Consider the following 15,557-nt stretch of genomic DNA (forward strand, 5'->3'; position numbering starts at 1 on the left):
GCTTGATTAGGTCCAAAAATCTATGAACTACCAGGATTTCAGCAAATGGTAAAGCTAAGTCTTCTTGGCAGGGGTAGAGAGAGACTGGATTCAATATGAGTAGGACTTCCATTGCTGGCAGTGACACCTGTGTTCCATCACTAGGGCAAGGCAGTGACTATGGAGGAAGCTGGGACCAACAGGGAAAGCTGTCCAGAGATTTGCAGACATCGTGTTATTCATAAGTAGTACCTGTCTCTTGGTTTTACCTTTTCCAGTTGTTAGTCAAAAACAAGAAATGAGGAGATCTGATTCATAGACACGTGGAAGCAATGCTGACAGTGGTTGGGAGTATTTATTTGGGACAAGATAAAATTAGACTAGGCTGAGTGCAGTGGCTCACGCCTGTAAGCCCGGCACTTTGGGAGGTTGAAGCCAGTGGATCACCTGAGGTCAAGAGTTTGAGATCAGCCTGGCCAACATGGTGAAATCCTGTCTCTACTAAAAACACAAAAAATTAGCTGGGTGTGGTGGCATGCACCTGTAATCCCAGCTACTTGGGAGGCTTAGGCAGGAGAATTGCTTCAACCCGGGAGGTGGAGGTTGCAGTGAGCTGAGATCGTGCCATTGCACTCCAGCCTGGGCAACAAGAGTGAAACTCTGCCTAAAAAAAAAAAAAAAATAGTGAAACTAGATTTTCTCTTTATTAATCATGCTTTGTTTAGATGTCATAATTTAGGTAGTAAAAGAAAATGTTGGAATCACTAACTTGGCGAGGTCTGGAAATTTGGATAATAGAATTCTATAATAAAAGTGCGTAAAACAGATCTTTGGAAATATAAAACCTTTTCCAAGCATGCTAAAGACGGTCATGTGCAGTCTTGGAAAATGAGATCCTATAGGCAACAGGGTAGAAGCATGTTTTGAGACAAGTTTTATTTGAAACAAAAGGCTTATTTGAAGAAATGTTTCATTTGCTACAAAAACTATTTGTAGACATTCTGGAGATACTTATATATGGGCAAAAGAAATTAGAGCAGGCATGCAATAGAGCAGAAAGGATGCTTTATTTGCAAAAGAGTGGTGAAACATCTAAAAAGTTGACATTGTATATGATTACAAAGTGAAGAGTACTCTTGTGAGAGAAGTTACATGTTCATTGTTAAGGAAATTATATGTAAATGACAAAGATCATGGTCTGTGAACAAAGTGCCATATCTCACAAAATATAGTCATTGGAATCTTATTAAAACTATCTACAGGAGACTTCAGTTTCCATTCTCGACCCTCTGCCTTAAGATACGAAGCCTTGACATGACCACATCCCAGTCAGCATAAGCTCCTTCTAGATGGCGGGATATCTCAGTTCCTGCTTCATAGCTACGTCGGCCATGAAGTAAGCGCCAGTTATCAAAAGTAATCACATCACCTAAAGAAAAGATTTTTTTCAATATGAATAATTGTGTGTTTAAATGACTTACAGAGCTAGAAAATGTAACATGCAAAACACAGCTGCTACTTGGTTCACATCAAGAATCATCGCTTATTTCTTTACATGAAACTGCACATTTACTTTTCCACACAAATCAGGCCACTGGATGCAAACTGCTTTAGACCTTATGACAATTAAACTACCTAGCCTGGTAGTCTCCTGAAGGTACTTTAATCATTCTTATTTAAAATATTATCTCTGTGTAAAACATCTATATCGTTTTGACTGATCGGTACCTAATTAGAAATGTTTCTTCTGCCGGGCGCGGTGGCTCACGCCTGTAATCCCGGCACTTTGGGAGGCCGAGGTGGGCGGATCACGAGGTCAGCAGATCGAGACCATCCTGGCTAACATGGTGAAACCCTGTCTCTACTAAAAATACAAAAAATTAGCCGGGCGTGGTGGCAGGTGCCTGTAGTCCCAGATACTCAGGAGGCTGAGGCAGGAGAATGGCGTGAACCTGGGAGGCGGAACTTGCAGTGAGCCGAGATCACGCCACTGTACTCCAGCCTGGGCGACAGAGCGAGACTCCGTCTCAAAAAAAAAAGGAAATGTTTCTTCTCAGTTTAACAGCTTCAGAAAATAAAAAGGATAGTGACATTCTTAGTTTGTCTTCTGTGTGCCTAGTATTTTATGTCACATTATTTCTAAGCCTCATAAGAATCCTGAAAAGAAAGTATTCTCTCATCTTTTCACACATGAAGAAACCAAAGCTTTAAAAAATTGAGGAATTTACCCAAAACTACACTGCCATTAAATAGTCGAAGCTTGGATTCTAACTTGTATTTTTTGTATTTTTCCCCCTATAATGTTTTCATTTTACATGTTGCCATTTTTAAAATTAACCTGCTGTGACTGCATGGCAGTGGATTTATGGAGATTCCTATTAACTTATTATACCAAAGATCAATTAAAAATATATACAAAGGAAAAGAACCTTCTATCTGGCCAAATCAACAGCAGAGAGAAATTATACCTTTTACCGTAGATGCCAAAAGCCTCAGGTTTGATGGCACTTTACTGAGTAGAGATGGTCCAGAAAAAATATAATGCTTCCTGCTTTTTTCATTTCAAGTAACTGGAATACTTTAGGTACTACTTTATTTCAGGTAGTACTGTCTCCACTAGTAAAGCCTAATGAGTAAGCATTACTTGTGTGTGTTAGAGTAAGAATCATGAGGATATTTCTATTTGTTTATCAGGATAGAATAATTAAGCATAAGCCTCAATGAGGGCCATGAGTCCACTACGTAAGCAAGTCAGTTGCTCACCAAGATTCTGTTGTTGGTGTTCTACGTGCCATACCTGAGAAAAACTGCTCTGGATATAATTCTAGGTGGTTAAGGTTGAAGAAAATCCGTGCTTTTGGTTGTTTGAGAAAATGTATTCACTGACCTGGATTCATCTTGAAGGTAAACTTGGATTCTTTGCTGTTCATGAGGTCAACAAACTCCTTCAGAGCAGCATAAAAAGGCTGAACTCTTTCAACAGGCACATCAAATATTGTGTCCCTAGTTGCGTTATTGAAGTTGATGCGAACCACTTGGCCTTTATCATCTAACCTGTTTTATTAAAAGAAAAAGTTAATATATAATTCGTGAAATATCTATTTACATTGATAAGGGTCAATTCCTCTTCAAATATATTTTTGAAACACCATATTAAAAAATCCAAATACATGTACAGAAGATATTAAGGCTACCTGTGGTACAATGTATTTTTTTTTTTCATTCGTTCATTTAGATTTTTTTCTAAATCTTACTACCTCAGTACCAGGAGAATTCAACTTAAATTAAAATAAGTATTACTGAGAGATTCAAGTTAAAAATATTGTTATGCTTAGTTAAAGTCATTCATTCTTTGTTATTTGAAACAGGTATTAAAATCATTTAATGTTACAAATTTATAGGTCAATTGTTCTATGTGTTTCGTTTATTAAGGTTCTAACTATGATGGTTTTATTTGGGGGGTATGATGGGAAGAAAATTATATTTTTTAAATAGTTTGAAATGCATGATTCTAATTCAATCCTTAGTTTACAGGTGGGAAAACCAAAGCATGAGAAAAGAAGGGACTAGACTGAGGTACATTCTTTCTATCTATTTACTCATCCTACCTATCTTAGTATTGAGGCTTCCAGAAGACGGTGCTGTATCTTATTTAATGTTGTATTCCTAGCACTCAACATAGAGCCTGGACATAACAGACAGTTAATAAATGTTTGTTGCACATATCACTCTCTATATTTTTTAGTACCTTGGGAGAGCACTAAGTTTTTTTTAGTAATTTGAGAGCTCTTAATGTTGTGCTCTCTATTCTCTTTCTTAAAATATGGATTATGACCATGCCAATGTAAGATAATACAGCATTTAATTTAAGGAAAGAAGGCCGGGCACGGTGGCTCACACCTGTAATCCCTGCCTCCCTTGGGAGGCCAAGGTGGGCGAGGCAGTTGCGGTCAGGAGCTCGAGGACAGCTTCGCCAACATGGCAAAACCCTGTCTCTATTAAAAATACAAAAAAAATAAAAGGTTGGGCATGGTGGCCCATGCTTGTAATCCCAGCTACTTGGGTGTGGTGGCAGGCACCTGCTTGAACCTAGGTGGCAGAAGTTGCAGTGAGCTGAGATCACACCACCACACTCCAGCCTGGAAAACAGAGTATGACTGTGTCTCAAAAAAATTAGATTTGAGCTTTGGTGGTTATAATTAGCAAGACATGAACATCACCCAGATACAGAGGTAAAAAGAGGAAACTCTTTTGTAGCTTATTGGGAAGGTGGACCTTCAGATAGTCTTAAAGTGTCAATCAACTTTATCTTTTCTTTAGGTAGAAACAGGATGAATGCATGCAAACTGAAGGTGATCAAGGATGGTGGCAAAGTGCCTAGGATTACTCCCAGGAGCAGCATCCTAGAAGGACAAGTGCAGGAAGTGCTAATGAGAGCCAACAACTGACCAGGGCCAAGGCTTTGTCGGTCAGACCAAACACATCATCACATATACCTGGGTTTGGTGACCCAGGTTTGGGGTCTGGGTTACATTTAGTGAATATTATCAACAAATGGGGAAAGATGCCATTGACAGTAAAGTACGAATTGTGACTATCAGGGCCCCTTGTGCATGGTGGCTCTGGGCCAAATGGCAATTGTAATGGTAAACTCAACAGTTGGTGATTAGCACCAATTCTTTGCTTATTGGGTAAGGCCTTAAAACTACCTATTGAACCCACACTGGGAAAGAAGTAAAAGGAAGGAACAGGCTTTCAAAAAGGCTCTTAGACTCTTAAAACATAGATTTGCATGTATTAATAACAATACAAATGTGACTCACTAGGTAATGGAGTACCCCACCCGCTTCCACATGCTTTCACATAAATCAAGAATTCTGAGCCTTTTGGATACAGCTTTATGTACAAAGAATCAGATAGAAGGTAAATCAGTAGAAAAGACTGTGTACCTCTAGGATTTAGTGGTACAGAGAGTACACGACCTTTCAATTACCCCCTTAGAGTTCATGCTGCTGGTTTCAGACCTCTGTCACAGTGTCTGAGGCCATTTGCCTTTTGATATTACCTTCAAGATTCTAGCCCTACTGCTTCTGACCCACTTTCCTCTTTTCTTTTCTTGTTATGTGTTCTGTACATATAACATTATCCTCTGTGTCATCCGCCAAAGGATGTCATGACTCTGGAACTTCTGGGGGGTCGTCTGTTTCAGTCACCCTCAAGATCTGCTTTACTTTTCTTCCACTATTACCATAGCTCCTTGATTTGAATGGTTATGCTAATTATGAGCTAACTATTCTAGAGTCCTTGGGTATATCCTCATGTATCAGTGAAAGGAACTTTGTGATTAATAAATGTAATGAAAATCAGAATTGGATGCCTCATGGTATACTAGATTAGGCTTTCATTTTTAAAGTTCACCTATATAGAAAAGTAATCAACTGTTTTTGTGTGTTATAGTGTAACACAGTCCCTGCTTTCTTTTACCTACTGTTTACCTGAGAAAACAAGACACAAATTTATTATTTAGCATTCTCAGCAATAATAGCGGAATGGAAAGCAAATTTTGTTATAAGATATAGAGGGGACATTATTCGGAGGATTGAAGAATGTTAGAGGAGATGGGTAGCTGGTACCTTGAAGACCAACCTAAAATGCAAAATTGAATGTTAGCAAGAAATTTGATGCCTTATAACAGAACAACAGGGTCTAATGTAAGTTTGCATGCTGAGGAAAGGTAAAAAGTCACAAAAGATGGGAGTAACTGGCTATACATTCACTATACATAAAGGACAAATTAATTAAACTTAAACCAACAACGTAGTGGCAGTGAACCAGCAAAAGCAAAACATTATCAATGATGCCAACAACAACAAAAAAAAAACAAAGGAAGGACTTTTAAAATGATCTTCTACAGTTTGTGTTGTGAATACTCCTCATTAGTGACAGCATTATGTCTCATCGTTAGATACAATGTTTTATGGAACTTGTTGTATTTGTTGTGGGAATACCACTACAGTGTTGTCTACCATGTGATAATTTATGAGGATCTGCAGGAAAAATTAATTTCAGACGTCGAAAGCATCTTGTCTTATAACTGATTATATTCTCTGTTTGCTTTCGTTTCTAGAAACTCAGACCTGAAATAGAAATCTCTCCCCAGTAAGTGTGTTGGACTTCATGCATATTATAACTAGCTAAAATGTATTCTGCATTTTCTAAACTAGGCATAATAGTAGGGGCTTCCATATATTAACTCTGCAATTCCTACTTTGATCATGTGTGGCAGTATTTTTTGTTTTTGTTTTTTTAACTGGAAAATATACTGTGGATCATCAAGGGTAAATAATCACATGAGAGATTACCCAGCTGGCAAGTAAAAGACTTGAATTTACTTGATTCAATTTACGTGATTGAATGTGTAGTTGATAGGACAGCTGAGTCTCACGGTCATTATTTTTGCTCATTTCTTTATTGATTTATTTTTCTTTTTACTGAATTATAACTAATTCAGTCAGCAGCATAAAAGACATTTTTGTACTAGGACGTAAAAATTTAAAAATTTAACCACAAAGAAAATTAAATTAACCCAAACACTTAGGAGATGGAGGCCCTCTGTTAACTGAGAATGCTCTGTTTCATTTCCTGTTGTTGAAAATATACTTTTAAGTGAATTAATATTAACCACTTGATATTTATTCTCTAGGGGCTATTCCTGAGACCTCACAGATGGCCAAATTTTGAAATTTTACTACAGAAAATATCAAAGCCAAGTCATGAGCCACATGGTGGACATTCAGTTAATCTAATCTATAGCTATGTTTCTTGCCTCTGTTCACTAGCCTTGCAGAATCTGTAATCGTATTGTGTCTTAAAATTTTGATTTGTCATGAATTTTCAAGGTAATATTTGACTAGTTAAAACTGTCATGTTATAACTAAGGGTCTCAAGTTATTTCCTTTTCACCTTGATGAGTGAATTCTTAGAAAACGTCTCAGGTTTATTCTGAACTAGAATTTCATTCTTGATGTCTATCTTTTTCTCAGACACTTCCTCCAATCTTTCAGGAAAACAATCTGTTTATACATGCAAAATGTAACCAAAAACTGATCCTTCTCCACACCACCACTGCAGTCACTCTAGCCACTCATGTTCAAGGCACCACCGTTGCTAGCCTGGAGTCATGCAGTAGCTTCTTAGCTGGTCTTCCTGCTACAATCGTTGCTCTTTCTAGCAGTCAGGGTGACCCATTTAAAATATAACTAAATTTACATAAATATCAAAGTCTTTCCTTTGATCAGGATCTTGCAGCAACTTCTTACTTCACTCAGAGTAAATGTTACTGTTATAATTTGCTAACATGACTCTACAGGAACTTGTCCCCACCTGACTTCCTCCCCTAATACTTGCCTCCTTCACTCTGTTCCAGTCACACTGGTCTCCTTGCTGTTCCTTGAACACCCCAGACACGTTCTTAGGACCGTTTTAGAACTTTCGGTCTAGCAGTTTTGGGAAACTGCTTCTCTTCTGAAAACTCTGTCACTCCTTTAAGTGTTTGCTCAAATCTCAGTAAAGCTTTCCCTCACCACACTGTTTAATAATGGAAGTTCTGTCCTTGCTAAGCCCCACAGATTCCCCTTATCTTGCTATGCTTTTCCTTTTTTTCTTAAGCACTTAATAATTTTTAATATTTATTATAATTTGCTCATTTGTTTAAAAATCTTTAAAATTTCCCCTCCCCCATTAGAGTATAAGCTATATGAGGGGAGAGATCTTTGTTTTGTCCACTGATGTATTCCAAGTACCAAGAAAAGTGGCTGGCCTCAATAAATATTTGTTGAATGAATAAATGAATGTACTGGGGATTTAATTATTTTCTAAATGAGTTTATTTTCATACCATTTGGCTATTTCTCTTAATAGAAAAATTTAAACTCAATTTTAAAATTATACCTCCCTACCAAAATTAATCGAGGTATAATTAAATAAACTGTTGTAGAAACAAAATGTAAGTTAATTTGCAAACAAAAAGATGAATTTGTGGCCTTTGTAGGTACTTGGAAAAATTATGATAAAATAATATTAAATAAAAAGAAAGGGAGAATAAAAAATGTTCTGTGTAGGTAATATATGATCTTTGTTGGCTTAGTATCTCTTTGGGGAGCCTCCCTGTTTCATTCTCAGTGAGTGTGGTTCAGATGAGGCTGACCCTGCTCCAGAGTTGAACATGTGATCCAGGCATGGACAATCAGAATTCTCTAACCCACTGACCATGATGATTGATTCAGGGATAGACTTGGACAGAAATTAGGGATTGAGTCATCTAGCTTTATTGTAGCTATTGGGAAATTAAAGCGTTGTTTGTGGTGTGATTACTAGCTCTAAGGAAAATGAAATCTTGGAGCTTCTGCTGATCATCTTTGAAAATAAAGCTAACATAGAAGATGGCAAAGCTAAGAAGAAAAAAGAGACCAATATCAGATGACATTGTTTAACTCTTGGGATCAACCTATTTTGAGTTATATTCTTTCACTTCTGGCCAAAAGCCTTCTAACTAGTATAATCCCATTGATTTTAGCTATGTAGAACTTATATTCTAAAAATGAAGTATACGTGAAATCTTAGTTACTTTTCCTCTAATACCGATTAGGAATAAATTTTATGTAATTTAATAAAAACTCTTATGGTGAAAATACTGTCACTCTAAAATTGGGTGAAATGTTAATAAAAATAAAGCTCTGAAGTTCGTTCAAGTTTTGTGCTGTTTAAACTTTAGATTAGTGGATCTTTTGCTGTCAATTATTTTATTGCTATGGGAAATTTATAAATAGTACTTACTCTATAATTTTATGTTTTGATTGTACAGAAAAATCACAGTAATCCACTCCAATGTCTGTAAAATCCACAAAGGTAGAGGACAAAATCTGGAATGCCTGAGGATTATTTTTCTTTAGTTTTTGGCACACATTAAACCCATCTACAATTTCTGAATCACCCCCTGTGACTGTTTGCTTTATGCAGTGAAGAAGCTGAACCTATAAAAAGAAAATATGCATTATTAAATAAATATTAAATTACATTTTAATTATTAGAATTAATCTTCAATAAAATAAATAATAAAATAAAATAATATATGTGCACCATTTTTTGGTACTATGTTAAGGATTCAAAAAGCTATGAATGAACCAAAGCCAACAAACTTTGTTTTTTTCTTTCTTATGTCATCAGAAAAGAGTTCGGAAGAAAAAAGTTGCTTATAATCAATACTGTATAGTTCAAACATGTTACAGTTGAAGACATAGATGCAGGCATGATAATGCTCATTAGCAAACAAAAAGCACAGCCTGTAAGAGCTTCTGAATGTTACTTTATGCAGCATGTGACTTCTGCAAAGACAGTGAGTGAAGCAACATCTCTGTTTCATTAAAGATGTGGTGCCTTATCTCTGCCCCACATAATCCAAATCGATCAAACTGAACTCTCAACAGGTAACTCATTTTTCAGATTATTTCATCTGTACAGAAAAATATATTCGTTTGTTCTGTTTGTTATAGAAAATCTCAAACCTTGGCACAACTCCCCTGGAATAATTCAAAATGGAAGTTTGAACAACAGTACAAACAGGTTGCCTACATTTTATTATTCTAGTAGAATCTAGACATTTTCGGAATCATCTGCTATTTTAAAATCTCCTATTAAGTCACTTAGTTTGGATGTTTCATTTGCTGGAGACAGGTACAGGTTTGTTTCACTTCTTTGCCTCTTTATAGCATATCTATGATGTCTCTATTACATGCAATGTGCGTGTAAATATTGAGATACAAAGTATTGAAATACAAAGAATTTTTTCTTCCCAAGAGTCAATTCTTGTCTTTAAGAAGTTTGTAAAGTATGATAAAATCTATAAATACTCTATTTTACTACATAAATTATAATAATTAGAAATTCCAGCTCAGGATCAGTGTGGTGTGACAGAAAACTAGATGGAGGCCTGGGTTCAAGTCCAAGTTCCTCCTTAATCAAATGTCACCCTATAAAAATATTGAATCGTGTTTCATTTTCTCATCTGACATAAAAAGACATGATCAATCTTGTCTACCTTAAAGGCATGTCAAGAAGAATCAGATAAAATAATGAAAGTAAAACTGCTTTGAAATAGTATAATGTGCTTTGAAAAAGTCAAGCATTCTATTATACTTCAGGAACATTTATGAAGTCATTTGGTCACTTTTCCTAAGGCTTCAAATTTTAACCCAGAAACAAAACTTAAATTCTTAAAAGACAGAAGATAACTTAAAAATTCAAACAAAACTTTTAGTTTTCTAGTCTCATTCTTTAAGCCTTATTCCATCCAACTCCCTCAAGCTATCTTTGGAAGATGAGCTGAGCTGATTAATTTGGCTCTTAACCCTAGGGTTTTAGAAAAATCTGAGCCACATTTAGAATAAAATCACATTGTGTGTCCTGCCCCCAACCCTTACCCAAAAATGTGTCTACAGGGGTCATTTTACTGCCACTTAGTTCAAAGAAATCATGTGGTGTTTTACAATCAACAAAATACTTTAAAACATGTAAAGTTAAATACTAGACTAGCATAGCTAATACTGGCGAGAAGAATGGGTAAAAACAAGGGCACAGAGAAAACATGTTCAGTGAAGATAATGAAAAAAAATGGGCTAATTGTGATTTTGGCCCATTTCTCCTTTGTTAACTTAAGAATTGCCCAAATTTTCATTTGCCTTTGAAGATACAGATTTCTATGTCGTTATTTCACATAGTCTAATTTAGCTGTAAAAATAGGGATGGCATATCTTTTAAAAGGTAGTTTCCTAACCACTTATTTTTGGTGTAATAAAATGATAATGTTGTAAAAATGTAGCTCATTTAGTAAAATGAAACTTTTGTAAAAATGTAGAGAAAGAATGTCCACCCAGAGATTCTCCTGGGGATTTGTGGCTTCACACTGAGCATTTCCCTCCTTGACAAGGAATCTGATAGATGGGATGTTGGATGGTTTCCAAAAATAGCCACTGTTATTATGTTCCTTGTAGTCACACAGTTTATAATGCATTTTCGCAGCTTCCTCCATAAGCGGTCTATTTCCTCACCTCCCGAATGTGGGCTAGATTTATTACTTCCTTAGACCAATATAACATTGCAGAGGTGACTAGCCTAGGCCTTGAGAAGTTGTGTAGCTGTCTGAAAATTCTTCCAGTTGCCATATGCATTAAACTTGGGCTAGCCTACTGGTGGTCAATAGACCTAGTGGAGCAGAAACCAGCCATCTCAGTGAAAGTCAATCCGTCTCAAGCCAACTTAGCAACAGATTGCAGGTATATGACTGAAGACAGGAGCTGCCTAGCTGAATACAGCCCAAATTGAAAAAACAAGGGCTAAGTAAATGGCTGTTTTCTTAAGCCATCAAGTCAGGGAGTGAGTTATTATTATTATTTTTTTTGTTATACTTTAAGTTCTGGGATACATGTGCAGAATGTGCAGGTTTGTTACATAGATATACATGTGCCATGGTGGTTTGCTACATCTATCAACCCGTGATCTACATCAGGTATTTCTTCTAATGCTATCCCTCCTCTATCCTCCCAACCCCCCCAACAGGCCCCAGTGTGTGATGTTCCCCTCCCTGTGTCCATGTGTTCTCATTGTTCAACTCCCACTTATGAGCGAGAACATGCGGTGTTTGATTTTCTGTTCCTGTGTTAGTTTTCTGAGAATGATGGTTTCCATCTTCATCCATGTCCCTGCAAAAGACATGAACTCATCCTTTCTTATGGCTGCATAGTATTCTATGGTGTATATGTGCCACGTTTTCTTTATCCAGTCTATCATTGATGGGCATTTGGATTGGTTCCAAATCTTTGCTATTGTGAACAGTGCTGCAATAAACACACATGTGCATGTGTCTTAGTAGAATGAGTTTTAATGCAGCAGTAGTTAACGAGTATGAATGATGCCCATGTGACTTTGAGAGAAACCCTACATTTTGTTTACTGATTCCATTTTCTCTCTTAACTTCCTTAGAAATATATGTGCAAAAAGACCTCAAGATTTACTACTACCTTAAAATCTGTCTTGGCAAAGCAAAAAATGCTGATAGTAATTTCTAGGAAGAACAAAGAAATATTTTTTTTGTTGTTGTTGTTGTTTTAAATGAATGAAATTATCCTCTCCTTTAGGAATGTGAAGATATTTAGGATTTAGGTACAGAGATTTTGTGAGCTTGGATTGTGTTTGGAGAAAGAAAATTTATATAAGACAAACCACCTGGTGAAATATGTAATCTTCTAGACTCAAAATACGAAAAGATATTGGTCATTGGCCTGCTTTGTGGAAAATATGTTGAAGCTCACCTTACCCCAGGTGGATGATGGAGGGCTGGATAATCAGTGTGAAAGCTTAGCTTCCCAGTTGTGTAAGCCACATTGTTTGCATCAATTTTGTCTTGCACTTGCCAAGTATGTCTGTAAAATGCAAGAAACACATGTTTAAACAGGTTGTCACTAAGCCAGAGGAAATGCATTAGAATGAATTTGATATGTGGGGAGAAATGGAAACTTTTCATTTTTTGAAATAATTACCATAATGACTATGAGTGAGAAAAGGAATCTGACCTTTCTCTGCCTAAAGTCACTATTTCAGAATTAACATCTCCTCATTTTTCCTCTCCTCTCAACAAAAGAGTACATCAGTCTATCTTACAGTTTATAAAGAAGTATATATGGAATTGTAGGTTATCTTTTTACTGGCTTAATGCATTTTAAAAAGTGATTTATTGAGGTGAAGTTCACATAACAGAAAATGAATCACTTTAAAGTGAATAATTCAGTGGCATTTAGTAAATTCACACTGTTGGCAACCACCACCTCTACATATCTAGTTTCAAAAAGTTTATATTACTCCAGATCAAAACCTCTTATTTTATTAAGCAGTTTCTTTCCATTCTACCCTTCCCCAAGACCTTGGCAATCACTAATTTGCTTTCTGTCTCTGTGGATTTACCTATTTTAAATATTTACCATAAATGGAATTATATAGTAAGCTCATGCTTTTAATGTTATATCTAAGAATCCACTGCCCAATCCAAAGCCATGAAGATTTACCTCTATATTTTCTTCTAAGAGTTTTATGGCTTTAACTCTTATATTTAGATAATTTGTTCATTTTGAATTAATTTTTGCATATGATATGAGCTGTGGGTCCAATTTAATTCTTTGCATGGGGGTATTCAGTTGCCTCAGAACAATTTGTTAAAGAGATTGTTCTTTCTCTACTGAATGATATTGGCATGCTTGTTGAAAATTGATTGGCCATAGATGTGTGGGTTTATTTCTGGACTCTCAAAATTCTATTCCATTGATCTATTTGTCTATCCTTATGCCAATATCACACTACTTAGATTACTGTAGATTCGTAGTTAAGTTTCAAAATCAGGAAGTGTGAGTCTTTTAATTTCAGTCTTCTTTTTAAATATTGTTTTGCCCACTTGGAGGCCCTCACAATTTCATATAAATTTGATACTGGCTTTCCCATTTCTAAAACAAGAAAATGATACTGAAATTTTGGTAGAGATTGTAGACTGCTTTGGGGAGTATTGACATCTCAACAATTTTATGCCTTCCAATCCACGAATACAGGATGCTATTCCATTTCTTTAGGTTTTCTTTAATTTCTGTCAGCAATGTTTTATAGTATTAATTGTACAAGTCTTTTACCCCTGTGATTAAATTTATTCCTAAGTATTTTATTCTTCTGGATGCTGTTGTAAATGGATCTGTTGATTTCCTTTTCAGATTGTTCATTGCTACTGTTTATAAAGACAACCGATTTTTGTGTTTTGATCTTGTACCCTGCAACTTGCAAAATTCATTCATTAGCTTTAGTAGTTTTTTTTGGGTGGATTTTATGGGATTTATTATATGTAAGATCATACCATCTGTGAATAGAGATAGATTTACTTTTTTATTTCTCATTTGGATGCCTTTGTTTCTATTGTTTAATCGCTCTGGCTGGAAATATTGGTGTGATGTTGAATCTCAATGGTGAAAGCTAGAATTTTTGTCTTGTTTCTGCTCTTAGGGAGAAACTTGATTTTTTTTTTTTTACTTTTAGGTTCAGGGGTACATGTGCAAGTTTGTTATATAGATAAATTGCATGTCACAGGGGTTTATGTACAGATTATTTTTGTCACTCAGGTAATATATATAGTAGCCAGTAGGTGGTTTTCTTGATCCTCACCATCTTCCCAACCTCCACCCTCACAAAGGCCCAGGTGTCTAGTGTTCCCTTCTTTGTGCCCATGTGTATTCAATGTTTAGCTCTCACTCATAAGTGAAAACATGCTGTATTGGGTTTTCTGTTCCTGTGTTAGTTTGCTTAGGATAATGGCCTCTGGCTCCATCCATGGTGGTACAAAGGACATAATCTTGTTCTTTCATATAGCTGTATAGTAGTCCATGGTGTATATGTACCATATTTTCTTTATTCATTATATCACTGATGGACATTTAGGTTGATTCTATGTCTTTGCTATTGAGAATAGTGTTGTGATGAACATATGCGTGCATACGTGTTCTTTATAGTAGAACAATTTATATTCCTTTGGGTATACACTCAATAGTGGGATTGCTGGGTCAAATGGTAATGTTTTTAAGGTCTTTGAGAAATTGCCAAACTGCTTCCACAATGGCTGGACTGATTTACATTCCCACCAGCAGTGTATAAGTGCTCTCTTGTCTCCACAACCTCACCAGCATCTGTTATTTTTTAACTTTTTATAATAGCCATTCTGACTGGTATGAGATAGTATTTCACTGTGGCTTTGACTTGCATTTCTCTAATGATTAGCGGTGTTAAGCACTTTTTCATATGCTTGTTGGCTGTGTGTACGTCTTCTTTTGAAAAGTGTCTGTTCATGTTTTTTGCCCACTTATTAATGGGGTTGTTTATTTTTTGCTTGTAAATTTGTTTAAGTTCCTTATAGATTCTGGATATTAGACTTTTGTCAGATACATACTTTGCAAATATTTTATTCCATTCTATATGTTGTCTGTTCACTTTGTTGTTAGTTTCTTTTGCTGTGTAGAAGCTCTTGAATTGAATTAGCTCCTATTTGTCAATTTTTGTTTTTGTTGCAATTGTTTTTGTTATATTCATCATGAAATCATTGCCAGGTCGTATGTCTAGAATGGTATTTCCTAGGTTATCTTCCAAAGTTTTTATAGTTTTAGGTTTTACATTTAAGTCTTTAATTCATCTTGAGTTGAATTTTGTATGTGGTTTAAGGAAGGTATCCCATTTCAATCTTCTGTTTATGGCTATCCAGTTATCCCAGCACCATTTATTGAATAAGGAGTCCTTTCCCCATTTCTTGTTTTTGTCCACTTTGTTGAAAATCAGAGGGTTGTAGGTGTGTGGCATTATTTCTGGGGTCCCTATTCTGTTCCATTTGTGTATTTATCTGAGAAACTCAATTTTTAAATTACACTCTCGAAACTATTGCTCAGGTCAATTAATAAAACTTTAGGCACCTATGTGTGCCCTGTCACAGTCACAGACACTTCTGTC

General features: G+C 35.9%; 1 protein-coding gene across 3 annotated transcripts in view; it reads right to left on the reverse strand.

The window, feature by feature from the left end:
- Window positions 1-1,027: 1,027 nt before the first annotated feature.
- The window catches only part of BBOX1 (gamma-butyrobetaine hydroxylase 1), a 95,747-nt gene continuing 81,217 nt past the window's right edge, over window positions 1,028-15,557 (reverse strand). For 2 of the 3 annotated variants that reach the window (XM_054440335.2, XM_054440336.2), the window contains exons 5-8: window positions 12,349-12,454; window positions 8,814-9,010; window positions 2,867-3,033; window positions 1,028-1,408 (exon numbers count right to left, since the gene is read on the reverse strand). In XM_054440335.2, the coding sequence (XP_054296310.2) occupies window positions 1,248-1,408; window positions 2,867-3,033; window positions 8,814-9,010; window positions 12,349-12,454 (631 nt within the window). In that variant the 3' untranslated portion in view covers window positions 1,028-1,247. Of the gene's footprint in view, window positions 1,409-2,866; window positions 3,034-8,813; window positions 9,011-12,343; window positions 12,455-15,557 lie in introns of all 3 variants that reach the window. The other variant, XM_063671044.1, reaches the window with a different exon arrangement.

This window comes from Pongo pygmaeus, chromosome 9, assembly GCF_028885625.2.
Source record: "Pongo pygmaeus isolate AG05252 chromosome 9, NHGRI_mPonPyg2-v2.0_pri, whole genome shotgun sequence".
Lineage (NCBI taxonomy): Eukaryota > Metazoa > Chordata > Mammalia > Primates > Hominidae > Pongo > Pongo pygmaeus.